General features: G+C 38.4%; 1 protein-coding gene across 1 annotated transcript in view; it reads right to left on the reverse strand.

Moving 5' to 3' along the window:
* JAG2 (jagged canonical Notch ligand 2) overlaps positions 1 to 27,988 on the reverse strand; it is a 57,137-nt gene that overhangs the window by 9,925 nt on the left and 19,224 nt on the right. Inside the window, exons 6-20 of the mRNA XM_042438625.1 lie at positions 26,377 to 26,490; positions 24,827 to 24,940; positions 23,546 to 23,659; positions 23,046 to 23,092; positions 20,659 to 20,832; positions 15,015 to 15,165; positions 13,298 to 13,462; positions 11,474 to 11,587; positions 9,799 to 9,912; positions 9,164 to 9,277; positions 8,318 to 8,434; positions 5,118 to 5,145; positions 2,148 to 2,233; positions 896 to 1,009; positions 611 to 726 (exon numbers count right to left, since the gene is read on the reverse strand). Of these exons, the coding sequence (XP_042294559.1) occupies positions 611 to 726; positions 896 to 1,009; positions 2,148 to 2,233; positions 5,118 to 5,145; positions 8,318 to 8,434; positions 9,164 to 9,277; positions 9,799 to 9,912; positions 11,474 to 11,587; positions 13,298 to 13,462; positions 15,015 to 15,165; positions 20,659 to 20,832; positions 23,046 to 23,092; positions 23,546 to 23,659; positions 24,827 to 24,940; positions 26,377 to 26,490 (1,682 nt within the window). The remainder of the gene's footprint in view (positions 1 to 610; positions 727 to 895; positions 1,010 to 2,147; positions 2,234 to 5,117; positions 5,146 to 8,317; positions 8,435 to 9,163; positions 9,278 to 9,798; positions 9,913 to 11,473; positions 11,588 to 13,297; positions 13,463 to 15,014; positions 15,166 to 20,658; positions 20,833 to 23,045; positions 23,093 to 23,545; positions 23,660 to 24,826; positions 24,941 to 26,376; positions 26,491 to 27,988) is intronic.

Below are 27,988 nucleotides of genomic sequence, written 5' to 3' on the forward strand. Positions count from 1 at the left end.
AAAAATGAAAACATTTTGTGAAAAATGTTATTATCTGAGTGACCCCTGCTTCCTATTGGATGTGAGTGTCATGAAGTATGGTTAGTACTTTCAGGCTTAAAAGGACTAGTCTTTGTGACAATGCTCAAGCAAGATGACTTTGATACTCCACATATATCCATCACGAAATATATCCATAACAGATTGTTAAGGATTCAAGATAACTTTTCTTCAAAACAGAAAGAATTGGATAGAGCATCCTTTCAAAGTATGCCATTATCCTTATTCCTTTCTCATTACAAGCTACAACATTTCTATGGATTGGTCAAAACTGAATTGAGGATTTGTGCTAAATTCAATTGAGAACTAGAGTAGAGTCACTGAATTAATTGCTGAATAGTAAATTGGCACTGATGTAAATGTCACTCACTGATTTACTTTAGCTGGGATCGGCAACAGGACTGAAGCATTAAGCACCTATATCAGGTAAAACCTGGGCAAAGAATCAGTAGCTAGTTCTCATTGCAGCCATATAGTTGACATGCTACAGAAATATATAATTGATAAAGGTGACACACAAGTGCAGTGAGAGTCAAATAATTCCGAGGGAAGGAATATTTAAGTGCAATACCTTGGTGCAGTCAATGTGGCCATCCAGACAGTGGCAGTTGTTGCATTCTTGCTCCCATCTACTGCCATGCGGAAAGGATATTCCTTTAACCCAGCAAGACTTTCCAAAACCTATCACTGCAGTAGAGGAGAAAAGGTAGTAATTTAATCTAAGTATGTGACCAAGTCAAGAAAGAAAATACCAAGTTCAATTTACAGGTAAGCTACAGCATACAACCTGATGTGTACAAGACACTGAACTTCAAGCAGTATTCAATACTGGTCTTAGTTTAAAGCTTTAAGTTACCTTCTTGGCATCTAGCGCCCGCTCGTCCCCGGGGGCAAGTACATCGGTAGCCATTTATTTCATCAATACAAGTAGCACCATACGCACAAGGAGAGGACTGACATTCATCAATATCTGAAAGGAATGAAAGAACAACTATTTTTATATAGTGCTCAGTGTGCAAACTGTTACAATTTGGGGTGCTACCCAGCTGAACTAGACTTAGCTGAACACACACACATACACGTATGTTCAAGAAAGCAACAGGTACAGCAATATTAAGCATTTTCATTTGCTGTGTCTGGCTGCTCAATAGGGTTCATTATTTTAATAAGAATACTTTCACAAACCATTTTAATGACTGGATCATTTGAAAGTCTATTTTCCCTTTGCATGATGACAGTTAACTTGTTCTGATAACAACCATTAGTTTCAGTCTGATTAGACTATACTAAAACCTGCCCCATAAAATTAAGTAAAAAAGCCAATGGATAGGTTGCAAACATTGGGCCTGGTCCAGAGAAAGTGACAGTGTTTCTATTATTCAGAGCAAACCTGTCCCACTGACTTTAGGGACAGTTTAGCACACCTAACTTGGAATGAAGCCTTTCCATTTTTGTCTCTTTCTCTCCTCTAAGATGACCACCAACTATCCATCGTGACAATCTTCATGAACCAGGAAGACTTTTTGCTTGGTTCTACTTTCATTACACAAGTAGTAAGTAATCAGAAGCTCAAGTATATAGCAGACACATCTGTAGCCAATATTACATAATATTAAAAAAAAAACCCAAAGTTAAACAAAATCAAATAAGTCTCTCTAGGCCTCAACACCAGAAGAATAACCAGATACAAATAGTCAGTGCAATAAGGATTCAGATGAGGATAACAGCAAAGTTCTTGTGGTCAAAAGTGGGGGTTTTAAGACTCTGGACTGCTTTCTCCAAGAAGTCTCCTCCAAATTAAATGAATTACATGGTCATTTTCTCTTTATGGATCTCCACTCAAGCCTGACAAAACCAGTTTCAATGAAAAACTGCTTAGAGACAGAGTGTACAATGTAAATACAATTTAAATGAAGTCATTACAGTTGCACTTGTCAAATGGAGGAAGGGATTCTGTCCCAAAACAAAGGGATCACCATTCCTTATAAGGAAAGGATCCATATCTATGAATAATTCAGCTAGTCACTACTTTATTATTTGGTTGGCATGGCAAAGAGTTTTGCTAATCAGTATAACCTTTTCAGTTTTTCCACTGTACAGGTACTTACTAATTCTGCAGTCTGGACCAGCAAATCCAGGCGCACATTCACAGCGAAACCAATTCACACCATCGACACAGATGCCACCATTGTAACTGTAAAAATAATCAACCTATCATTGCAATGAAGAACACCTGAGCAGCTAGCTTCACAAGCTAAGAGATAAGGAAGTTTTAGTTTTCTGGAAGGAACAGCTTGTTCAAATGCAAATTTCTATTACTTATAGAGTCAGCCTTCCATATCCATGGATTCTTTATCCACAAATTCAAACCATCCACGGTTTGAGAATATTTAAAAAAAAATCCAAAAAGCAAACCTTGATTTTGCCATTTTACATAAGAGACACCATTTTACTATGCCACTGTATTTAGTGGGGCTTGAGCATCCATAGATTTTGGTATCTAAGGGGAATCCTAGAACCAAACTCCAGCAGATACCAAGGGCCCACTGTATTCTCAAATGTTTCATTACTTGTTAATACATAATTTATGATTATTTAATAAATTCATTTGCATTTTATTGCCTTCTCCAGTTAAATGCTGATTATTAAATGTTCAGTGGCTCAGAAGACAGGTTTATTCCCATTAACAGAAACTGAACGGATAATAAAGGTTTCATGGTAGCAAAGAAGAATGGTTTCATTTACACACTACAGGTTCTATAACAGTCGAGAGAAAGACAACAGATAAACATGAAGAAGACAACAGGAAAGACTATAACACGGGTTTTGGCCAACTGTTTTAATTACACAAGATCTAAACTTTAGAAAAAAGTAAAGAATTTAAGGTTAACTGATATTTTTTTAATCTAGCTGCCAGCATTGTATCAAGTTTTACCACCTCATGACTACAGAACCTTTGAAAGCAACTTTACGACATTACACAAACCCTGCAATCACTAATGGCTGGAAGAACAGCACTGTGCCATTTCAGTTGCCTTAATAAAGGTATTATACTAATACATTAAAAATAATATTAATAGAGTTTTGGAAAATCTTATAGTCAACATGGCGCCTCTGCCCTCTTATTTTCTAATGTTTCTTACAGGGCAAATCCTAATCACTCCTCTGTTGGGAGCTCCAATACTGGAGTCTTTGACTATCCAAAAAAACAAAAACAAACCATGGCAAAGTGATAAGGACAGGAAACAAGTTAAGGAATTCCCCCACCCCTACCCACGCCAATACTCCTAGGTTTTCCCCCCACTTTGTCTTCTCACCACAAATAATGGCATGGAAGTTGCAATGCCCCTGTATATGTGGCAGGCAGGGCTGGAGACTAGGAGGAGCTTGGATGCTATAGTTCGAAAACCTCCCTTTATCTCCCCTGATCTTTACTTGATTGCAAGTTCTTCACAACAGACTCATAGTTACTGAATTTGAAGACATAGCTATGTTACTCTGGAAAATCAGTATGCAAAGGGATCTTGTAGCACCTCTGAGACTAACAGAAAGAAAGAAAGACGCTGGTAGCATGAGATTTCACAGACTTGAGCCTACTTCCTCAGATGCATGAGGTGGATAATCCCTAATACAGACCTCTGACACTGGGGACTTCATGCAACAATTTTTTTTCGAGTGGTTGGGAAAGAGAATCAAGGTTGAGCCTCTTTCTTCAATGAATGAGTCTTATTTCCACCCTCAAAATAGGGAAGGATGTTAGGCATGCCTTCCAGGCATTAAATATCCAAATGGCTACTTTAAACAGGTTGCAGTTTTATTATACTGTTTTGCCAGTTGGTTTGTAATCTGCTTTGAGCAAGTGAGCATGATCTGAAGCTTTAGAAATAAGAAACAAATGTTAATTGACATCTATCTGGCCCACATGAAAAGATCAGATAAAAATATAATAGCCTATCAAGACTCAAAATTTGCCAGGCAGTGAATACTGACCAGCTGTGGCTCAACTCCAGGCATATTCTCTGTGTGTTTGCCTTTTCAAGACAAATGTTAGAGAAAGATGTACATGCCACTGTCTGGAAAGAGAACCAGTCTTCCCTAATATTTGAAGGAGCATACTATGAACAAATTTTGCTTCATGCTTTAAAAACACAGCTTGGAAAAATTACTTTTTTTGAACTCTGAGTCAGCTTGCTGGAGCTAGTGATTTTCTGTTATGCTGTTGCGAAGAACTTCCAATCATGTCAAAATCTAATTTCACTGTTCCTCTACTGCAGGTGGGGGCAAGTGTGGCCCAAATGTGTGAAAATTTAACAGCCTCACCACTGAATGCCTCCACTTTTATTGCAGTCCTTCCCCATATGATCAGAAATAAAGCAACCTAACTTTTGTCACCGTTTTGAGAGGGGCACGCCACCTGAACTATTTGAACTATTTCGTTCAAACTGCAGAAACATCTGGTAAGGGGAACTTTTTTTCAGTGACCAAAGTCAGGTGGGCATAAGAGTGTATGCCCTAACATCATGCAGTTTTTAAATACAGAGATGAATAAAGTTTGACTTGATAAATGAATTCTTCTCAGCTCTGAGAAAGCAAAGTCAAAATGGACACAGGAAACTTTGGGATATGTTAGGTATTCTAAAAAATTTATCAAAACTGCTATCTGCAGTCAATAGTAATTACTGCTAATAGTTGCATGCTTTTCACTTTGTTACTGTCTGACCACTTTCCCCTCTTACTCTCAACAAAGAAGATAAATACCTCGAACTGAATAACCTCACTGGCTTTAAGTGGGCTTATTCAAATATTTTTCTTTTGGGCTAACTTGTCTTCATAAAACATTTGCAACTACAAAGCTCAAATTACCACCACTGAGCAGAAATCTGACTCCACAGGAGAACACATATTGGCACAGCAGCTAGTTAGTAAATAAATACAGGAAGTTCCTTTGGTAAGACCAACACAATAGTTTAGAGTACAGGGATTAAGAAGCCTTGATTCAAAAGACTGTTTACATTCAACCATCGCATTGGGACATTCAAAATGAAAAAAAGAAAAAGAAGAAACCCTTGATTTCTTACCATGGGTGCGGATTGCAGTCATTAATATCTACAACAGAGAAGATGAAAATGGATTACTCCATTGCAATGTACAGACAATATTAGGCGTGGACCTTGATTTGCAGATCCATATATGAAAGCTCAAATACATACATCAAACTCCTGGACAAAGCATCTTCCTCATCAACTTGAATGGCAACAACTACTCCACATCCTTATCCTATTTGACATGTGTATAAAAGGTAAAGGTAGTCCCTTGACATGAATGTCTAGTTGTAACCAACTGCAGGGGGTGGTGCTCATCTCCGTTATTAAGCCAAGAGCCAGGATTGTCCGAGGACTACTCTGTGGATCATGTGGCCATGATCTGTATCAAAACGCTGTTAAATAGTCTACTTGTATTTGCATGCTTTTGAACTGTTAGGCTGGCAGAAGCTGGGACTAGTGATAGGAGCTCACCCCATCATGCAACACTCGGGCTTCGAGCTGCCAACCTTCAAATCTTATAACCTTCAGAATTGGCATCTCAACCACTTATGTATATGTAATAGCTTTCAGGCTGAAGTTAACAGGGAAGCCTTCAAGTCAAATCAATCACGCTGATGTACTTGCCTATTTACATATTGTGTTGGAAGGTGCCTATTTATTCTATAAAGAATGAGTTGGTGCCCAATGGGTGAAGTGGATGCTCAAACAGTGAGGTTTTCTTGACCTACTGACTTCTCCTTCTCAGTCACCATGGAGAGACTTCCATCTGGCATTTTTGATGCTGGTATCATGCACATCTGTTCAGGATAGTATTACTGGGCACTGCCTATTTTCTCTCTCCTGCTACTTCTTATTTCTACCATTCTTCTATTGACATTATGAACCTTTTTGACTAGAACCTTGAAGCACACCAGGTCTTTTACATAGACTGTATCTGTTTACCTACAGTATGTGCCTAAGCTCTTCTGGAATTATGGTACAGGCTTTAAGAAAGGTAAAGGGAACACATGGATTGGGCTCCTAGCTAGCAGCAACCAGTAGGACTTGCTAAGAGTGTTCTCAGGTAAACATATGCCACACATCTCAGGTTTCCTCTTCATTGTACTGTATTTTCAAAGCAAGAAGCAGGGACAGTCCACTTGAAAGTAAAGTAACAAAGCATGTTTCAATCTAGTCTGCCTCATGGGATATGGTGGTTGGTGGTTGGGCAGGAGGGAGAGGCCTTCATGTGACTTTTAGAAATACAGTAAAACTCATCCAGCTCTTACGGCCCATTAAAATATAATTGGGGTGGGTGGAGGAGGAGGAACAGAATCTGTTTCTATCAGGAGGATGGGGAACCTGGGGTCCTTTTTGCTGATATGTCATGCTGACTTCAGTCTTAACCAAAAAAAATCCTCACGTCATCTTCCTCTTTAGACCAACAAATTGTGATTGTACAAATGCTTCAGAGGAATGAAAAATGTCAATGTGGGATGAAGCCCAGACTAAAAAATACATTTGTGTTTGCATCATTCAAACTGGCATGCCAGGCCTAATAAATTTGCAACAGCTTGCAAGTTACTGCTACATTTGACTTAAAAGCTCTGTTTTTTGATTTTGGTTAGATTTATTCAAAACTTAGCTTTAAACAACAACAACAGCTACAGCCTCCAGAATCCCCTGCTATGCTTGCTGGAGTTTCTGTGAGTTGAAGCCAAAAGGTAAACTTTCTAATGTCAACAACAACAAACTTTATTACAGCCATTTGGCCAGCACAATTACAAAATTCCAATTTAAGACACAACTTAGTTTTATACCATAGGTTCATGTACAGGCAGACTGGAGAGTATAAACAAATGATAGTTTATAAAAAGTAAGGATAGGACTGCACAATCAGGTAAACACACAACAATGAGTAGGCTGCCATCACCTCACAAAAAATTCCATTATATTGTGTTACAGAGCACCACATTCAAGACATATTAGTTCAAAACCACAGTCATATCCCCTGTCCAAGCAAGAGTTAAACTACAAAGTGCCATTAATCAGCTGCAACTGGTTGGGGGTAACTTCAATAGACTTTGGTCCCCAACTAGGTTAGTTTGATAGTATGGTAAAATACGGCCATACCTCCTCATTTACAAATTTTACCATTAAATCAAGCCATCTACACAGATTTTGAGATTATAACATATTACATCTATTTAACAAACTTTTTACGATTTGCAATGGCAGCTGCAAAGAATTGTGCAACTGCTTGCGTTATACCTTCCTTCTGGTCTGCAAGTAGAAAATTTGTATAAAATTTCTCACTTTCCAATGTCTGGATTTCACCTCACATTGGCCTCTGGACTGTGATAGTAAAATCTAGGCTGAAGGAAATGGAGGGGTCGTCCTTCTCCTTCCTTATTTTTTTAAGCTATAAATTTGGGAAGAATATATGCTAAAATGTTCTAAAATATAGCCGCTGAGCCAAGAACAGTAGAAATATTATTTCCAGGCATCACAGACTCTTTTCCCTCACAGAGGGATATACATTAAAAACAATGCTTCAGACAGCACCACCCCACCCACTGTTTGTATAAGCAAATAATAGCAATCAACATTGTTTATAGTGTATGGAACAACTTAACTGAGAGAAAATTGCTATTAAAGATAATTTCAAAGTAGCATTCGAAATTTTAGAGTAGACGTAACAATTTGTGCACGTTCTGTCTTGAGCCACAAACCAAAGCTCAGCCACACCTAAGGAAAATCAGCATATTAGTATGCTAATAAAATCCCAAATATAATACTGAAAGTAACTGTTCTAACACGACATGTAGCTTGGTCTCCACAAAGCTTATGGTTAAGATATCCAATCCTAAGCATCCACAGACTCATTGATATTCAAGGATGAAAACACACAGTGTTTAGAACTACAGTGGTACCCCGGGTTACGAATTTAATTCGTTCCGCCGCCGCGTTCGTAACCCGAAAAAGCCATAGGCGCTAATAGCGAAAGCCGCGATTTCGTGCGAAAAAGCGCCGAAAAGCACCAAAAATTTTTTCGTAACCCGAAATAACCTTCATAACCCGGAACAGTTTTTTTCTATGGATTTTTTTCGTAACCCGGAAATTTCGTAAGGCGGCGCATTCGTATCCCGGGGTACCACTGTATTTCCTCTGGAATACTAAGGGCTAAGATACTCTAAAGTACTACTGCCATTAGAAGTGCTGATTTCAACAAGGAAAGAGGAGAACACACTTACTCTGAGTGCATGTGCGCCCTTCCCAGCCTTCTTTACAGATGCAAGAGAAAGAATCTCCACTGCCAACGCAGGTTCCACCATTTAAACAAGGGTTAGGAGTACAGCTGCTGTTCTTTGCTTTAGTAGAAAATAAAATAAAGTTTTACTAGTGATTTTAACACAGAAGGCCAGCTGACATCAAAGTATGAAACTTACTAAAAGCATTTTAATTATGTTGTTTAGTACTTTAGGCAAAAAGTACTTTAGTCCACAGTAATTATACCACCAAATAGCCTAACAACAACTGCCATCTGATACAGCACCTAAAGCTTCCCCAAACCACTTTTTTCCAGATTCTTGAAGACACCTCCAAAAGAGCCAGGCAGGCTTCCCTTGGGAAGTTATTCCACAAAGCCCTGTCTAGCTTTCAACATGTGTTAGTGCATGTGTGCAACAGAGAGCACCAGAGTGGACCCCAGCTGCTAGTTGAAATGGGTCACGATTAATATACTGATGTTTATTACCCTGTTATATATGTCACATTTCTGCCCATATGTGTTTAGAAAATTTGGTATCTCCTTTGTTATCTTATCTCGAAATCTTTCTGGAGTAGAAAACCCAAAGGAAAATGTTTCACCTGAAGCCAATCCCATTAACCTTTTCTGTTATGCACTCAGCAAAAACTGTTTTTAATTTTTATGACTACACAACAGCTTGCCCTGTACAAAACAGAGACTAACCATGCTTTCTCTTGGTCACTCAATGATTGGGGGAAGGTAAAAACAGACTGCTTATAATTAGCTTCTTCAACAAAGCAGATGCCTTTCCAATCTGAAGAGAATGTTACTGTGTAGATAATCCACTTACCAATGTTACAAGTGCTTCCTTTCCATTCTGGAGGACAAGAACATCGAAAAGTATCCCCATCATCGTAACACGTTCCTCCATTGGTACAAGTACTTGCATCACACTGGTACTCACCTAAAGAGCATGACAACAAATATAAGAATGTGTTTACTTGAACAAACTTATTTCCCTTTAGGTGCCAGAGTTTTATTTTTTGAATTATATAGTATTAGAGCCCCTATTACAGCACTGCATGAACTGTAAACACTAGGCTTACTCCTTTCAAGCTTTGAAACAATACAGGGTCTTTCTGGATGGAGGATAACAACTGAACAACCTAAATATTATTTTATGAAAATAATATCTGCAAAAGGTAATTAAACGAATAATTTTGTAAAATAATGCTATCGAACAGCAACTATAGCTTTTCATTTCGAAAAAAAAAAAAAAGACTACTAAGATACTTCCAAAGCCACCTCTTCAGATTCACTGAACACACTGTGCAAGTAGTTTAAATTGGTGGTTTTACATAGAGAAAATCAGCTAATTATTGGACTTGTTTGTGCATGACTTCCTTCATAAAATCCATATTTCAAAATGTTTAAGAACTTCCTTTCCAATTTCTGATTATTTTCAGCAATATTCAGAGCACTCACTTGAATGACATGTTTTGCCTTTCCAGCCGTTTTTACATTCACAGTAGAAGTCATTCTCTAAATCAATGCATTGCCCTCCATTATGACATGGATTTGGGGAGCAGTCATTAACATCTAAGACAGAAAAAATACTTAAGATAAGGCAAAAAGCATTTGAGAACGCTACTAGACAGACAATAATCTCTGCTGCTGAGACTGCAGAAGCAGCTAAGGACTAGTTTTAAGAATCCTAATAAAAACTACCTAACGAGCCACGTTGATATATAATATCACACTTTGATCTGAATTCAAATGATACCTTAGCTATAGACTTCCTGAATAACTATATATAGCCTTGAGCAATTTTATCCAGTGTTGAATTGTTGACTCGTAAACTCTGAAGCAGAGGAAGCTAGTTGTGGCAAGTTCCTCTGAAATCAAAGGGACATGTCTACTATGAAATCAAATTCCTATTGATTTTAATTAGGACTTTAGTATCTTCTGATCTCAGCTCTGCACATTTTAATTATTATATTAATCTGCCTCACAGGATTGTTGGGAGGATAAGACAGGTGTAAGTATTTTAATACCTAGACTTGAGACTGGCATCAAACCACATTTTGGAATTTCAGTCTTCTCCCAGTACCATGTTAATTCTATGGGAGGACCTCAGTTCAGTAAACTAAGCATCTTGATGTACATTCAGTATCAAATTCAGCCCCTGCCACTTCTCCAGTTAAAGGATTCCATATTTCAAACCTGGGGAAATAATTTTGCCCAAAGCAGAGGAGACGAGAGTCACCCCCACTAAGGAGATAAAACACTTTAGGTATTAAACCAATGGTCTGACTTTATCAAAGGCAAAATCACTGTATATTCATCTACATAATTGGATCATTTTGATCCAAATGGAAGTTTTTGATGTTTAGCTAACAATAAAATTCAGCCCTAGCAGTGTGCTCAAATGGGAATAAGTACTTAAAACAATGAGGATAGTAACTGTTCACTGTGATATAGTAAACTTTTCAATTCGTAAACTCCTTAAAAGCATTCTGCCAGTACAAAAGGACAATTCAAGGTTTGGAAGAATGCACAGACTATTTATTATTACTTATGCAATTGAGTTTCCCCCCAAACTCTGGGACTTTCTGTGACAAGAGGCAAGCTGGTCCTATCCCTACTGTTCTTCTGCTGCCAGACAAAAACCTTTTTACTCAGACTAGCCTTGGGAAATTTAAAATGAACTAGTTGCTGAAAGAGCTTTAACTAATTGGACTCTTTTATTCTGTTAATGATTTTTGTGTTTAAAATCCTCTCTCTCTTTTGTTTTAAAAAAGATTTTATTTAAAATTTATTACTGTTAGTGCCCCTGAGTGTCCATCTTTTAGGGGGCCAAAAGGATAGTATATAACTTAAAAAAACAAGCAACCAAGCTTTCTCTAACATTGAGAAATGTCAATGCCTTCTTTAAAACAACACTACCAATATAATCGGGAAAACAAAGCCACACATAATCAATTTATTTATAGGGCACACATTTTGTACCTTTTGGTCAGGTGCAAAACAAGCTATCTTATCCATATTTTCCTCAAATAAGCCCAATAAACTTCTGAATAAAGCAGTCTCAGAATTGAGCTGCACCTGACAGAGAAGTCCCATGGCTACTTCTGCTAGGTTAGCATTTAGTTGTACTCACTGATATCACACAGTTTTCCTTCCCAGCCACTCTGGCAGAAGCACCTGAAATTGTTGATTTCATCGATGCAAGTCCCACCATTCTTGCAAGGTTTTCCAAGACAGTCGTTGATATCTAAAGATGAAAATACACAGTGTCTAAACCATTTTAGCTGATATCTGTCTGCCATTGACATGCCATTGCTCTTTCCTTGTAGTAAATTATTTCTAGAGGTTAAAGAACTTTCTGAAGCAGAAACCTTCATTCAATATTTCAATAATCAGTATTTAAGGCAAAACAGAATTTGGGAAAGGAAATGTAGTCCAAAAGGTAACTCGTCTAAGTTTTGGGACCACTTTACAATGAAATACATGCCTTAAAATACTCCAGTTATCTCAATACAACACTGGGATTAGTGCAATCTAGTACGTCGAGAGATCTTGAAGCACCCTTTGAAACTAACTGAAAGAAAGAAATTGGCAGCATGAGCTTTTGTAGACTTCAAGCTACTTCCTAAGATGCATTTGGTGGAGTGGAAGTCAGGCACAGACAATATGCTTCAAGAACTCTCTACGTATGTCTGTGCCTGGCTTCCACTCCACCAAATGCATCTGAGGTAGTAGACTGAACTTTACAAAAGCTCATGCTACCAATTTCTTCCTTTCTTTCACAGTCTCAAAGGTGCTACAACATCTCTCTAAATACTGATTCTACAGACTAACATGGCTGTATCTTTGAATTCTAGTGCAATCTAGGTTTTCCATGAAAAGCCACCACTGACGCAACAGATGCCCCTTCCCTCAACTAGGGATCAATAAATCAAACAGGCATCATGCCTTTGTTTGTGATGATCTTCTGAGGAATATTCAGGATGTGACATTCACTTATTTGATGATCCTGCTATTTATTTTGCTTAGTTTGTCTCTGTGAGTGCTCCCAATGTGGCAAGTCTTGTTCACCCTATCTGGATTTCAATAATGTGAAAATACGTTCATCTATTTGTATCAGACATATACAGAACAGATAAGCAAAACTAAGGCTCGTAAGACTAATTTCTTTCTGAACAAAGAATTCTCATGTTTACTAATTGGAACTTGATTCCAAATAGTGACTCAGGGCACAGGCAGAGATTTAAATGGATATGGAAATCAAGTTTCTGTACATGCTTAGCCCAGAGGAAACCTTAGTTGCATCATACAGTAATCCATTCTGGGTCTCTAAAAACTTGTTTTTCATAACAAAAAGACTGCTGAATCAGATATCCTTAGCAATCTAGTTCGGATCACTCAAAGATTTATCAAAATATCCTGATCTACCTTCTGCCTAGCCCACATGAAAAAATCCTTTTCAAAGGGGCATGGGGAGAGAAGAGTAAGATTACAGTTTCTGCCGTTTTCTATGCTATTCAGCTTAAACTCAGTTTTAATACAGCAGGCAGTAGTTTTGCTATGCAGTGTCTAAGCAATGCAGAAACACTTCTGAAGACAAACGAACAACAAACAAATTTCTTTAGGCCCCTGCCCCATGTACCCAAATGTGTTATCCTATCCACTATATGCAGAACATCTTTCACGTGTTTGTGGATCAGTCGCCATGATCTGACATTTTCACTTCACTGAATGCAGGAAGGCATCTGTCAATATTCCTGCAGAAAGCAAACTGCTACTATTCATAGTAGTAGTCAGCCAGGACCAAGCGTTGTATCTTGAACTTGTGAGCAGGGCTTTCAAAACCATTAAGGCACCTCTGCTCATAGCCTGAATAATTTTGAAATAATGTTCCTTAAAAATAAGTCCAAGTTATAAAGCTTTGTTTTTTTTGTAAAATAATTTTTCCTCCACTTACTTTCATGACAGTACGTTCCAGTAAAGCCTTTTTCACAGGCACAAGTAAAATTGCCTCCTGGTTGACTGACGCACCGTCCATGAGGCCCACACACATTGGAGGAGATTAAGCGGACACCTTTTCGAGTAGCATTTGTGAAGACCTCTATTGTACAGCTGTCTATGACTAAGAATAAGGAGAGAAAGGGTGTTGTTTCTGTTTTTTTCTTTTTTGGAAACACAACAGTGACATGTATACTTTCTAGTGCTTTGTATACATTAACCAAACCTTAAAAATTCACTAACATTTAGCAAAAAGGACAAAGAGTACTTTGTGACAACCTAAGACAGGAAGATTTATCATAGCAGAAGCTTTTGTGAAATAATTAGATGCTCAGCAGAAGCTTTTGTGAAATAAAGATGCGCTAAGTGTTGTTTTTTATATTTGGCAGGCATTGTACAATGTAAGGCAGAATACTCTGGGGTCACTACAATAGAGGTTAGCACTTTTTCCAGGGTCATCCAGCTGTGCCAAGGGAAAGCAAAATCTTCCAACTCTGAGCAGCCTATTGTTCCAATGCCTTCCTTCCTTCATGGTTGCTGGTCCTTCTCCTTCTTGTCACAAAGACCACACTGACAAGATTGCAGTGTAAAACCTGCTTACTAACTGGCCAGAATTCTGTTCATGAACTGCACTGGCATCTGGCTGGATAGCCACCAAGTTTGATAGCATATCTGTATGAGTGCATAAGTGCAATTTGCTCCTCCCACTGACTGAACAGCTTCTGTCAAAATAATGGCATGAAGATGAGCCACCCTTCACGTGTAAGTATCCTATATGTTCTTAGGCCTCTCATTCACACAGTGAAAATAATCCCGGTAGAATCTGGGTTGAGTATTTGTTGTTCACATGCATTTTCAATGCACCTGATTAAGTTGGGAGGGGGCTACCAAAACCCCCACTTAATCTAGGATAATCGATCTTGAGTTTCTCCCCTGAGTTTTCCTAAAAGATGTGCATTGCTGGCTGTGTGAATAGACCCGAGCTAAAACTCTGCATGCCTTGACCATGCTTTGAATACATCCACATCACTGACTCCATCTTTATTCGAGTGCTAACAAATTTAAGCAACAAAACTTGCAGAGGTGTACTTAGATGTGATTCTGATTTAAAAAGTAGTGTGAACAACAAAACCGGAATGAGTTCATGAGATTATTCTGATAGTTGTGCTAAAAAAACCTATACGAATGGGGCCTCATAATCTGGTGTTGGAGAAATGTCTGGAGAAAATTTCTGGAAGGTTTGTGTGTGAGAGAGAAAGACAGAAAGTATTGCTGCACAAGCAGAATACTGTTATTTGGATTCTGTTATGTGAATACTGTTATATAGCTTCTTTCTGATGTTAAAAAAAAATCTTCATTGAATTTTATTTAACAGTGATTAGAAAGCAGGGTCCGTGCAGAAAAGTGAAGAAATAAACATTTGAGAAAACCTCCACATTTATTTATTTTCTGTAGGATGACTGATGCACACTAAAATCAAATACACACACTGTGGATCCCCACCCCACCCCACCCCTTTTTACATGGTTAAATATGTAATACTAATTAACAAAAAAAGCAGTTTCATATGTGGTCACTTCCCCTGCAAGAAGACCATTTTCACATGACTTCTGAGATCTAGGCTTCAACAAGTGGAAGTACAAGCTTTTTGTTTTGTTTTGCAGAACAGAATATACCTTTGCAAGAATTATTTTTGCAGTGATCCTTGAGATGAGAGCAGTTCTTTCCATCATAGTCATCAGAGCAAGCACAGTAATAGTCTTCTCTCAGATCATAACACTTAGCTCCATTCTGGCAAGGATTAGGCTTGCAGAGATCAGTATCCATCTGCAAAAGATTTAGACATCATCAACCAAATTATCTTGAAATATGTTAACAAGTAATGTTGGATTGTATCAAAAACAGTTACAAAGGGATGTTTGCAGCACCTTGGAAACTAACTGAAAGGAAAAAGCTGGTAGCATGAGCTTTTGTAGACATGAGCCTACTTCAACCTTTACAAGTTATTTGAATACTTTCACAGGAATATGACTCAATGTCAGCAGTATTTTGCTAATTATTGTATCTTATTCCAGATAAACACAATTTAAATATTGCAAAGCTAGTCTTACTAATATTAGACAGATGTTTTGCTATGGTAAGATAGACTTTTTGTTTACTGCTATTCAAAATCTGTGTTCATTAATCCGGGGTTAATTTAGTCTTGGTTTGCTACTTCAGATAGAAATTGTTCTACAGATAAACAAACAAACAAATCATGACTTGCTTTCCCCATTTTTGTCCAGTTTCTTTCTTAATAGTTTTGTCAGGGTAGGCAAACAAGAAAACAAAACAGGGACAAGCCATAGTTCTAGGCATGGGAATAATCAGATGTGGTTTAAACAAACCTCAAAAAACATAATTCATGTGCCAACCAACTCTCATCTTCTGATTGTGGTTAACCATAGCTAACCACAATCTGTAGGGATGGGTTTGAAGGCAAAACTAAGCCTGAATTCAGCAAACCACATCCAGGCTTCCTGTTATGTTGTTATCCAGTTTTTCAATCCATTTTGTTAATGCACTTCTCCACTTTGCAATGCCTAACATCCTTTTCTCTGTGTATTAGGCCAGAACTCAAGAGTTTCCACACAAAACAAAAGGGCATGGCCATCCCACAAGTGCTCTTATGTACAAAAATACTGGAGAAGTTTAGTAATTTCTTTTTTTAAAAAATCCCTACTTGTTCCTAGGAAAACCAACAGTTAAGGGCAATGAGCATGTGAGCAGTAATGAAGGCTGAATTATCCCTGCCCATATAAAGAACAGTTTCTCTACACAAAACAGGAAACTGAGGTAATAATAATAATAATAATAATAATAATAATAATAATTTATACCCTGCTCTTTAGCCAAAAGGCTATCAGAGAGGCTTACAGATCGTTAATTAGATATTTCCCTGCCCTCGGGCTTACAATCTAAAGACACAAGACACAAAAGACATCCTGGAGAGAAGTGACCAGTGGAGTCCCACAGGGCTCTGTCCTGGGCCCAGTGTTATTCAACATCTTTATCAATGAGCTAGATGGCAGAATTGGGAGCATACTTATCAAATTTGCAGGTGACACCAAATCAGAAGGAATAGCTAATACCCCAGAGGACAGGATCAAAATTCAAAATGACCTCAATAGACTAGAAAGTTGGGCCAAAGTTAACAAAATGAAATTCAACATGGAGAAATGTAAAGTACTGCACTTAGGGCAGAATAATAAAATGCAGAAATATAGGATGGGTGACACCTGGCTGAATGAGACTACATGTGAAAGGGATCTGGGAGTCCAAGTAGACCACAAGTTGAACATGAGTCAACAGTGCGATGTGGCAGCTAAAAAGGCCAATGCAATTTTAGGATGCATCAATAAAAGTATAGTGTCTAGATCAAGAGAAGTAATAGTGCCACTGTATTCTGCTTTGGTCAGGCCCCACCTGGAATACTGTGTCCAGTTCTGGGCACCATAATTCAAAAAGGACATTGAGAAACTGGAGCGTGTCCAAAGGAGGGCAACTAAAATGGTGAAGGGTCTGGAAACCATGCCCTATGAGGAAAGACTTAGGGAGCTGGGGACGTTTAGCCTGGAAAAAAGAAGGTTAAGAGGTGATATGATAGCCCTGTTTAAATATTTTAAGGGATGTCATATTGAGGAGGGAGCAAGCTTGTTTTTTGCTGCTCCAGAGACTAGGACCCGGAGCAATGGATGCTCCAGGAAAAGAGATTCCACCTCAACATTAGGAGGAACTTCCTGACAGTAAGGGCTGTTTGACAGTGGAACAAACTCCCTCGGAGTGTAGTGGAGTCTCCTTAGAGATCTTTAAGCAGAGGCTAGATGGCCATCTGTCGAGGATGCTTTTATTTGGATTTCCTGCATGGCAGAGGGTTGGACTGGATGGCCCCTGTGGTTTCTTCCAACTCTATGATTCTATGATTCTAAGGGAATGGCAGTGAGAAGGGGACTAAGTCCAGCACATCTTCTCTCTCTTGGAGGCCTGGACCATGGCAGATGGAACTGAAGGGAGAGCTCTTCTTCTTACTCTGATTAGGCCCAATGGAGCTGGCCTGCCCTTCTTTCTCTCTGGATGGTGGTGGATGGAGGGAGGGCCTTCATAGGTACAGTTGGCCCTCCATATCCACAGATTTTTTAGCCATGAATTCACCCACCTACAGATGGAAAATATCCTAAGAATACATATAAATTTCAAAACAAATTTTTTTGATTTTGCCAGTTTATATAAGGGACCCCATTGTACACAATGGGATTTGAGCACCCATGGATTTTGGTATCCACAACCAAAATCCTGGACCCAAACCCCAGTGGATATCAAGGGGCTACTGTACTCATTTCTCTCCTGAAAAGCTTCCACTGAAACAGCAATGCCAATCCTCCTTCTCCATGCTCCCCATCTCTCATTTAAAAAGTAAGACATGAAAGGCAATCATGCATGTTACATATCCTTTCATTTCCCCTTACAGACTTTAGCTGCTTAAGATACTATAAGCCTCATGATCTCTCTGTCTTTCCTCCAAGGAGATCAAGACAGCATATATACTTTTCCTCCTTTGTGTTATGCTAACGTGACACAGACAGGATTACATGTGTCACTTCCAGAAATAATGCACACTTGGCAGAATTCCCAAAAACCTCTGGACCGCTATTTTCCCTGCAAGACAGAGTAGTGTTTAGAAGTAAAGTGTCAAATGAACTGTGTTAGAATGTATCAGGGAACTGTTTCCTCTAAGTACTTTAAATGCTTTTATGTTACCGGCACACTTTTAACTGCTTTTCATTGGGTTTAAATCTGTGCAAAAAACTGCACATGGATTTTGAATATGCCCTTACTGTAAGAGTTCCTCATCAGATACCTTTCAATTATGTAACAGCTACTTAGCCTAGTCTTATTTTTAATTTAAGCTCCTCTTTTGCATCCTATGCAGAAACTTATGAACATTCTGTTCATATACAGCAAGTAGGTTTTGTCTTTCTAATTCTGTGAATGTGTACATTTACAAAGGTGGTTTAAAATTGATTTGTTACTATTATTGTGATGAACGTGCCAACCTTAAACAAGTCTTGCAGGATGTAAACCTTTACATAGACAAGTCCTTATAAGGAAGTTACTAATCTTAATGTAGTTGGTCTTATGTCAACTACATTTGTTTTAAGGCAGGACCCACCTATCAGCAAAGCAGACACAGCACCTATAAGAGAAAGATTCTATACTTTGGCTGGGGTACATTCACCGTAATTTTTTCCATTACTCCAGCAAAGCTGAACTTACTTTGAAGACACTCAAAATGGTCTTTGCCTACACAGAATTTAAAATTTGTATTTTTTCTAACAAGGCAGGCTGTTAAGGGGAGGGGGGAGGTAGAGAGAACATCTCTTCCAGAATGATCAGACATCCCCCATTTGCTTCCTTCTACTAATGTATGCTTCCCTTTTACAGTTTAGCTTCTGTAGTGGGATGAAAAAACTTGAATGGAATGTGAGGTAGACACTTCCTGAGATGCTAAGGGCATTCTGCCAAATCTCATCATTATTCATCTGATAACCAAAAGTTACAGATCATTGTAAGAAGTCAACCTGCACCAGCTGTGGAAAGTTCCAACAGTGTCTTTGTAGGTGCAGAACATCTCATATGTGTGAATCACACAGACAATGAAGAAGAAGAAAAGTTTTAAGATATTTTGCAGACAGAGCAGAAAGAGTATCCATACTTGGGTGCCTCCATACCAACCAGTAAATAGTCCAGACCACACAGCACCTCCAGTGTTGTCCTATGCAGGAGCACACAAAGGATCACAGGAATCACACTGAGAACGAGTCATTGCAGCATAGTGGTCTCAGTACTGGACTAAGACACCTGGAGACCAGGGTTCAAATCCCACTCGATCATGGAAAACCCCTGGGTAACCTTGTGCAAATTGTACCTTCTCAGTTTCAGAGTAAGATTCCCTTTGAACAAATCATGCAAACCAAAACAAAAAAACAAAAACCCTGTGATGGGGTTCCCATAAATCAGAAAATGACTTAAAGTCACACAACAACAGAGAGAAAGTTTATACCTCTTTAAACGATTTGTTATCCTGAAAACAAACAAACAAACAAACAAACAAACAAACACCCGAAGCTCAGAAGCAGAATACTAATCAAGTCCTACTCTGGTATTTATGTAACCCGAGACCTAATTTCCTCCATTTGCAGACTTCACATGTTTAGTGAGAAGATCTGACAACAAAAGGTATTCATGTACCACTTTAAAAAAGCATAACAACTAATGGGATTGGGGGATAGATAGCAAGGTCTTGGATCTTTTTAAGTAACCACTTCTTTGATATGTAGATTGCTGTTCTCAATCTCTATTTCCTCTTCCTTCAAACAAGAGTACAGTATCAATCTTTGCCCTTCCTTTGTTAGAGAAGGGGTAGGCCCACAGGGGGTTCTCCAGCCTCCATTTTGTCTACCACTCTGCTCCATCCACAGAAACCCATGCTAACAGCTTCCATAACCCAGTCTGAGCCTACCTCCTGTCCTAACTTAGAACCAATGTGCTATGACAGTAAATATAACATTTTTTTTTAAAAAAAAATCTCTATCACATGCATCCAGAGTAATCACACTTGTCTTTGGCCTTAAAAACTCATTGCACTAGCCTGCCAAACTTAACTAGCATACACTTAATGCTTTAACAGATACTAGATTCAATGCAAATGGGAATCCAATGTGGCTACAATTCCCCTTCAGATCTAGTAAACACAAAAAGAATGAAGGTGGGGTGAGTGAGTTCACACTGAACACCCCTGTTTTGGAAATATGTGTTTTCTGATGGTCTTAGGCAACCCCTGTGAAAGATGGACTGTGCGACCCACAGGTTGAGAACTACTACGAGGTTAGACCAGCACCAACATCAGCCAGTGTTTGGTTAGAGAGCTGGGCCATGCATGAGAAGAAGGCAGCTGACAGAAGAAGGTACCCATTTAAAATTTCTGATGCTTAGTGGTAGCTGTATACTTTCGCTGCATGCCAAGCACTATATTGTAACCTGTCCTATGCCTGGTTTGTGAAAAAGTGCAAGAGGTTTTTGTTTTTTTAAATGAATACATCTGTCCATTATGGCCACCAGCATCCCCCTGCACAAGTAGTATGCTGTTTTCAATTTAAATGGGTAAGGAAGAAGGCTACTACATTTCTAAAACCTTGGGTTACTCCATTTTCCATCTTTGAACAGGGCTCTTTCCAGAATTCAATTAATCCACAGTATTAAGAATTCCAAAGTATCCTTCACCTCACAAAATTCTCCTGAGATGCCTTGTGGACACACACAACGAAATCCATTCACCAGGTTATCACAGTGACCTGCGTTTTGACATGGGTTGCTCATACATTCATCAATTTCTGTTTCACAATTTTTCCCAACGAACCCATGAGGGCATATGCAATGATACCCATTCACATCAGCCTAAAGAAAGGGAGATATTAAAATCAGAGTGTTCATTTTCAACGGATAGTAGGAATGTTAATTCATATACATCATTTAAACTGTGTGTCATTTCCCACCATCAAAGTAATCTTGAAGTAACTTGAAAACATAAACTATTCATAGTAAATACAACGACATCTGTAACAATATAATCTACAATCAATACAATAAAATGCCACAGCTATAAATCCATGAATAAATATATCAAAAAAGTAAAACAAAACTGTTAGTCTACAATACTATCTTTACACTGTATTCTGCCTACCAATGCAAACTGAACAGAGCAGATTGATCTACCTGTAGCAGGCACCTAGGGACCAACTGGCTGGAGAATTACATCATCACCTGGTACTAAAAAGATGACGATGACTATATAGAGGAAAATGCCTCGGAGAGAATGTGCCATAGAAAAATGTCTCATTTCCAAACTGCAATCTGCCAAGCCCACCTTTTGAACAGGGAAAGAAAAAGGTCTCAGAGGCAGACTTCAGGATTTGGGTTGATTCATATGGGGAAAAGGCAGACCCTGAGGTTCCTCACCTTCCATGCCGATTGTTCTCACCACTGCAATCTGAATCTCAAGACATTTTTGTAGTTGTTCCCTTGTGTTCCAATAACCACTTCTCTTCACCATGGAAAGTGATATTTTCCATCAACAATCTAAGTCCGATTTTTTAAAACTTGTTCAAGTGGAGATTATTTCTGCCTACCTTCTACCTTCAGGGGTGGAAATCATGTTGTTTTCCAGATATTGCTAACACTGTCAACTCCCAGCATACTTCACCATTGTCTATATTGGCTAGGACTGCTAGGATTTTCAGTTCAACAAATTTGGGGAACTGCATGATTCCCACTCTTGAATATCTTCTACATTTTAACACCAAGCTTGCACAGGTAACTGGTTGTTGTTTTTTAATCCTGATGCCTTCAGGTGAAGATATCTGTGAACACTGGGACAGTGAATATTGGGACACAATTTCACCTGGAAAACTGATTATCCATTCAAGTCTATTGACATCCACAAAAAATCTGTTAGGTATTCTTCTTCACATCTATATTGATTGTATTCATAATTTATCAGAAACTGCAACTGATTTGGTTAACCATAGTGGAAATATTACAGGGTAAAATCAAGTTCCTTATTCTTGGATAGATGCTGAGCCCTCTCAGAAAGAAATGCAGTTGTTTCAACAGTTGCCTTCCAACCTTGTGGTGCAGAGCCTGATGTCACAGAGAAGTTACATACCAGAGTAAGTAGCTCAGCATTTCATGTTCGAATTCTTAGAATTCTTGGATAGTTGCCACTTAATACTACTATTTAATTTGCTTGTTTTATGTTGTAAACCGCCCTGATCTCAGGAAGGGCGGTATATAAATAAAAGTTTTATTATTATTATTATTATTAATTGGTTTGCTTCAAAGTTATCCCATGGCTACTTCAGTGAAACAATTTTCCTCATTTGCTACCCAGACAGTTCACATAAATTTGACTTCAGCAACCATATTTTACTCTGTTTCCTTAGCTACAGTATTCCTATCTAACCTTAATGCTATAACCCACAAAGAGACCTGTATGAGGACGGACTTCCTGTGTGAGAATCTAAACTCTTCTCCTTGAAATTTCAACTTATGTTATATTTTAAAGGGTGAAGACCAACAACAGGCCTTGTTTGCTGAATGGAAACAGTTTGTGTGCATGCATGCATCTACACACAAGCAACATTACACCCAATAATCTTGCTCCACACTGGTAGTCACCTTAAACTACTGAAGCACAATGTAGCACAAACTTCATTCTATAATATTCCTTTCACTGAAATCAACAGAGCTTAAATGTGCTCAACTTGACTGTATGTACAGAGAATGTGATCGTTTTATTAACCTACCATTTCCCTTCACAAAAGAATCTTTCCATCTCCTCACTACAAAATGTCTGGCTAAAACCTGTCAAATCCTTAAAGGGAAATTGTAAACATGTGCAGAATGAATGGGCAGTCTCTAATACTAGTGTTGGGACATGCAATGGCTACACTGTACTGTATATGAACTGAATCTAAACAGTGGCCAGAATGTGTGCTCCTACAGTATATGCACATTTCTAGCCATGTTGATACCTATTGATTATTACTTTGCAGGCTTTGAATTTTAAATTGTACCACACAGCATTTAAAAAAAAATTAATTCAGCCTTACCTTACAAGTCCCTCCATTTTGACACTGCCCATGACAATCACTGATTTCTAGGAATAAAATATGCAAGACATTAAAAAGTCTGGTATGTCATTCAAATGAATAGACTGAGACTAGAAATTTTTGTTCATTACTTCAAACAATCTGATGTTTTCCAGAGTAAAGGATATACAAGTATGGTTGATAAGAGTCTAAATAATAATTGCAGGCAATATGCAAACTAAAATCCCCATACAAATCTCCCCCAAGACCAGAGTTCCTCAGTTACTTGCAGTTAGTTCATTCCACAACCAAAAAGCTAAGGCTTTAGATGCAAGGAAACATCTTCTGAAGGAGTCACCTTACATGTTTTGTGTGTTTGCTGGTTTTTCAAAAGGCTTAAAAATTATGTTTGGAAATGCCAGAGAATCCTTAAGCTAGGAATCAAGAACAATGTTCCATTTTAGTCTACAAATAAAATTATTTTTAGGGTCAAATGTATATACTCAAAATTAAATACTGACTGATGTGACAATTTACTCCCTTCCATCCTGGAATGCAGTCACAGTAATATCCACCAATAAGATTTTTGCAAGAATGAGCATTAAGACAAGGTTTCCCTTCACACTCATTAGCATCTGTGAAAGAAGAGAAAGAAAAGCAGAGAGTGAAGAACAAACCCAGAAATAGACTGCCCTTGCACCAAAGCAAAGTTTCCATGTTTTCCAACTATCAGCTAGATGTCACGGAGTTGACTCTCTTCTGCTGGTATGTTTGCTGATATTTTCAACATGGATGCATCCAAAGAATCAGATTTTATAATTCTATTACAAATCAGAGAAATAGCTGAAGAAATCTGAACAAGCTATTGTCTAAAGTCTTTAGGAAGCAGAAATGTAGTAAAAGAATTGTTTGGAAACAATGAGCAGTGGCTGTTTCTGTGCTAGTCATTGTTCAACTGATATCTTAAACAAGGATTACTTGTAACTTATCTAGGAAAATGCACAAAAGTGGCAAGAAAGTGCAGCATTTTGGTGGAATAAAGGTATTCATTGTATGTGGACAACTAGTTTGTATGTGTTATGTTGTCATTCTTCACTCTCCTGACACAAAAGGTAGTAAAGCTTGTGGCCTGATAGGCTGTAAGCACAACCAATCCATTTTCACGTCTGGAGAGTGCATGCAATACTGTACTGCATATCAAAGGATATCAAGAGATGACAGAAAAATGCAACATATCCAGGCATTTGCAGATTTTGCTGAGATGCCTCTGCATATCCCTAAAGCATGCACATGCCATATGGGTCAAGCAAGGTGCAGAATTTTTTTGGGGGGGGGGAGAGGAGGAGAGCCAAAGACAACACAGTAAGGGACTAGAAGCCAAAATGTATCCCATAATGAACTGCAATAGATCAAAAGTGCAAGCATGCCTGAGTTTCACCCACCACAGAGTTAAGATCACCACTATCATGCCGGAGACATTTTTACCCACTGTTCTAGTTTGCATTGAGTCAGGAAAGTCATAGAATATAACACTGCTCATCGAGAGCCCCTGAGCTCATAGGAGCAGTTTACACACTCTAGTTCTCCCACCGAGTAAGCAGTAGCTACTATGTTAAAGAAGCCTTGCCCAAGCTGGTGCCTGCCAAAGATGGGATGATCAGGCTTGTACGCAAACATGATCTGGAAGGCACCAGCTCGAAGGGACAATGCATTAAAGGAACCAATTACACAAGGTAACTACTTTAAAATAATGAATGTAAAATTTGTTCCCCAAAAGTTATCTTTCAAGCATCAAAACTTACCAAGGTGGCAGGTTAGCCCTTTCCATTGCTGGGGACATATACATTCAAACCCATTAATGCGATCTACACAGGTTCCACCGCCAGCACAAGGATTAGATGCACATTCATCAATATCTAAGGGAGGCAAAGCGTGGTATGAGAAAGCTTTAGGACCACCACATATGTTTTCAAAGCACAGAAAGAGGGATCTAGCAGACATATACAGAGTGCAGTGGAGAATCTATGGTCCAATGCAACTTTCTTCAACCTCAGCCAGCACCTATGGTTAATGGTGAGAGACGAGGCACACTGTAATCCAGAAACATCTGTAGGGTCATATGTTCCTCACCTTTCTTCTAGACAAAGGCAGTCTAAGCTCACAAATAGATTTGAAGACCTTCAACATCCAATGTAAGGTCATGTCTCTTGTCCATGTGTTTCCGTATCAGGAAAAGATAATAATGCATTTTACATACACCAGAGCAGTTCACTAAGTGGACATGTGCATTTATGTAACTGTCTATGATTTTAAGTGTGGGGAGTTGCAAAAATCTTTTGATTTCAAAATGGAATGTGGAAAGCAGACTTGAGAGCAAAACAATCAAGACTTGTATAGTTAATGCTTTCCTACAATAATATTTCTTACTTACTAGTCCATCTTCAGCTTATTCCTATTTTTATTCATTAAAAGCCTTGTGTTTGTGTGTAGTGTGTGTGTACACACACATATATGTGCAACATGGGCTGTAACACTATAGAAAATGTCAGATGGGGGGGTGCCATTTGTTATTGTTTTGTGCTTTCAAGTCACTTCAGACTTATGGCGACCCTTAGGCAAAACTTTCATGGGGTTTTACGGCTGAGCAGTAGCACCTTGCTTTTCAGATAATGCTTTCAGATGCTCCTACTGGAACATATTGAATTCAGCTACTCTTGATAAAGTAGAATCTTCTTGTTTGTATCTTGTTAAGCGCACACACATGTACACATGCATGAACACACTCCTGGCTTGACTTTGCAACATAATGTTTGAGAATCAGATACTTTTTAAAAACAAATTGTATCACAGAATGGCATACATATTACTTTGATTCTCAGAACACTACCATGTAGACACATCTTAGTTAGCAGCAATGATCACAACAACACTTTGGAGAACTCTTTATTAAACAACTACACCTATTAGGTGATGTGCAGTATTATACTGACTAATCTCAATATAAGTTACAAAGGTTCTGACTGATTAAAAGCTCACCATCTTAAGGGCCTTCCCCTTGTGTTGACATGCAAAGTGATGTTATTTCTAATATGGCACTTCCTCTGACAAACTGATGACTGAAATTTAAGGTGAAGGAAGAAAGGGGTTTTGTTGTTTTTCAGATGTTTTTGGTTTTTTAAAATCATGCATACTTAATAAAACTGTAACTGAGTGACAATACAAAACTGTGACATAAAGAAGGAAATGCAATTGAGCGGCACATCACAAATCAGTCACCTGTTAAATTCTCAGGTGCACAAGGGAATATTTATTTATTTCTTCTGCAGCAAAGTATATACCAAGCTATACCTACCAATTGCACATGTTGGTCCACTCCAGCCATCAGGACACTGGCATTTAAAGCCTGATAATATTTCATGGCATGTTCCACCATTAGCACAAGGGTTTGATACACAAGCATGCTCAGCTAAGGAGAAAAGAAAGAACAGTACTTGAACCCAGGTTCAAACCCCCTATCTCTTGAGTATGTAATAAATAAGGATGTAATTCTTCAAGTTTTTTCTCAAAGGTAGCGATGAGTAATTTCAGCATTTTTCTTCACACTGTGAGAAAGTCTTCAAAATTCTTGCAGATTTTCAAAGGCTATTCACAATTTGGGACAAATTTGCACATGATTTCTTTTGGCACACCAAAACAATTTCTGCACAGAAACCAGTACTTTCTGCATGGAAAAAAAATTTCAATGCAGAAATATTAATTCCTGTGGAGAAATTACAGTTTTTTACCTACATCAAATAACTATGAATTTTATGTAGAATATATCCCAAATCACACCATTTTCTGTGCAGAAAGCAGTATTTGCTCTGCAGGAATTAATATTTCTGCACTGAAATATTATTTTCCACACAAAAAAATGCTGTTTTCTGTAAAAAACAAAACAAACGCTCAAAACAGAACACACCACATGCAAATTTTGCATAGAATAAGTCTGAAACTGTGAAGATTTGCATTAATCCAGGATTCTTGTCATCAGGATTTCCCAACACTCAAAAAAACATGTTTTTACTATTTTCCAATTATTTCCCAACATTATTTCCATTGCTCGGAATAAAGCATGGTCTCCTTAATTTGCCTTACTTACTACAGTTACTATCAGGGGTACCTGATAAGACTTTGAATGCGTTTCTCAATCCTTGAAGAAAAGAAATAATTTCCAAACTCAGGAAGTCATCCACTTCTTCATCATCTATTTCTCACCTTCTGACTTTCTTATTTAACAGAAAGGGCCTTTTATGCCCTAACCCTCAGGGAATGGTGTTACACTGGAGGGGGCCAGCTGTGGTGCATTGAAGGCACACTTAGGGATCCTCTAGGTCACATATCTAGATGACACCACTGCCATTTTGATGAAATTCGAAGTAACTTCCCACTAGTATAACATTCACTTTTCACTATTTGGGGCCTTTAGAGGGGTGGTGGAGCTTGAAACAGAGTAAAGGAACCCAACTGCATCTCTTGGAGCCTAGATGATCCTTTCTGTGATTTTTTTTTTTTAAAAAATGCAATGGGGACATTTGGAGGATCTGGGAAGTACCCCAACCCCTCGGCTACATGTTTCTCATCAAAAGAAGAACCTCAAACCAAGAGGATGATATACCTCTACTGTATGCCTGAATGGTGATTCCTTACTTCTGAAGCCCATTTGCCTAAAGCAGATGAAACACAGCTTGCAAAGTTACTTTTTGGATTACACCTCCCCAATCCCCCCAACCAGGTAGGTCACTGGCCATAAAATAATAGAGTTTTGGCCCTAGTGTTCGAGGTTCTCCACAATCACTTTACAAGAAAATGTCAATCATTTGTATACTTATTGTTCACCTAAGAAAAGCCCCTTCTCTCTGGCATTATTACAGATGTGGGGTTAAAGATGTCTTTAACAATTTAGATGCTAGGTTCCAGCTGTT

The sequence above is a fragment of the Sceloporus undulatus genome, chromosome 1, assembly GCF_019175285.1.
Source record: "Sceloporus undulatus isolate JIND9_A2432 ecotype Alabama chromosome 1, SceUnd_v1.1, whole genome shotgun sequence".
Lineage (NCBI taxonomy): Eukaryota > Metazoa > Chordata > Lepidosauria > Squamata > Phrynosomatidae > Sceloporus > Sceloporus undulatus.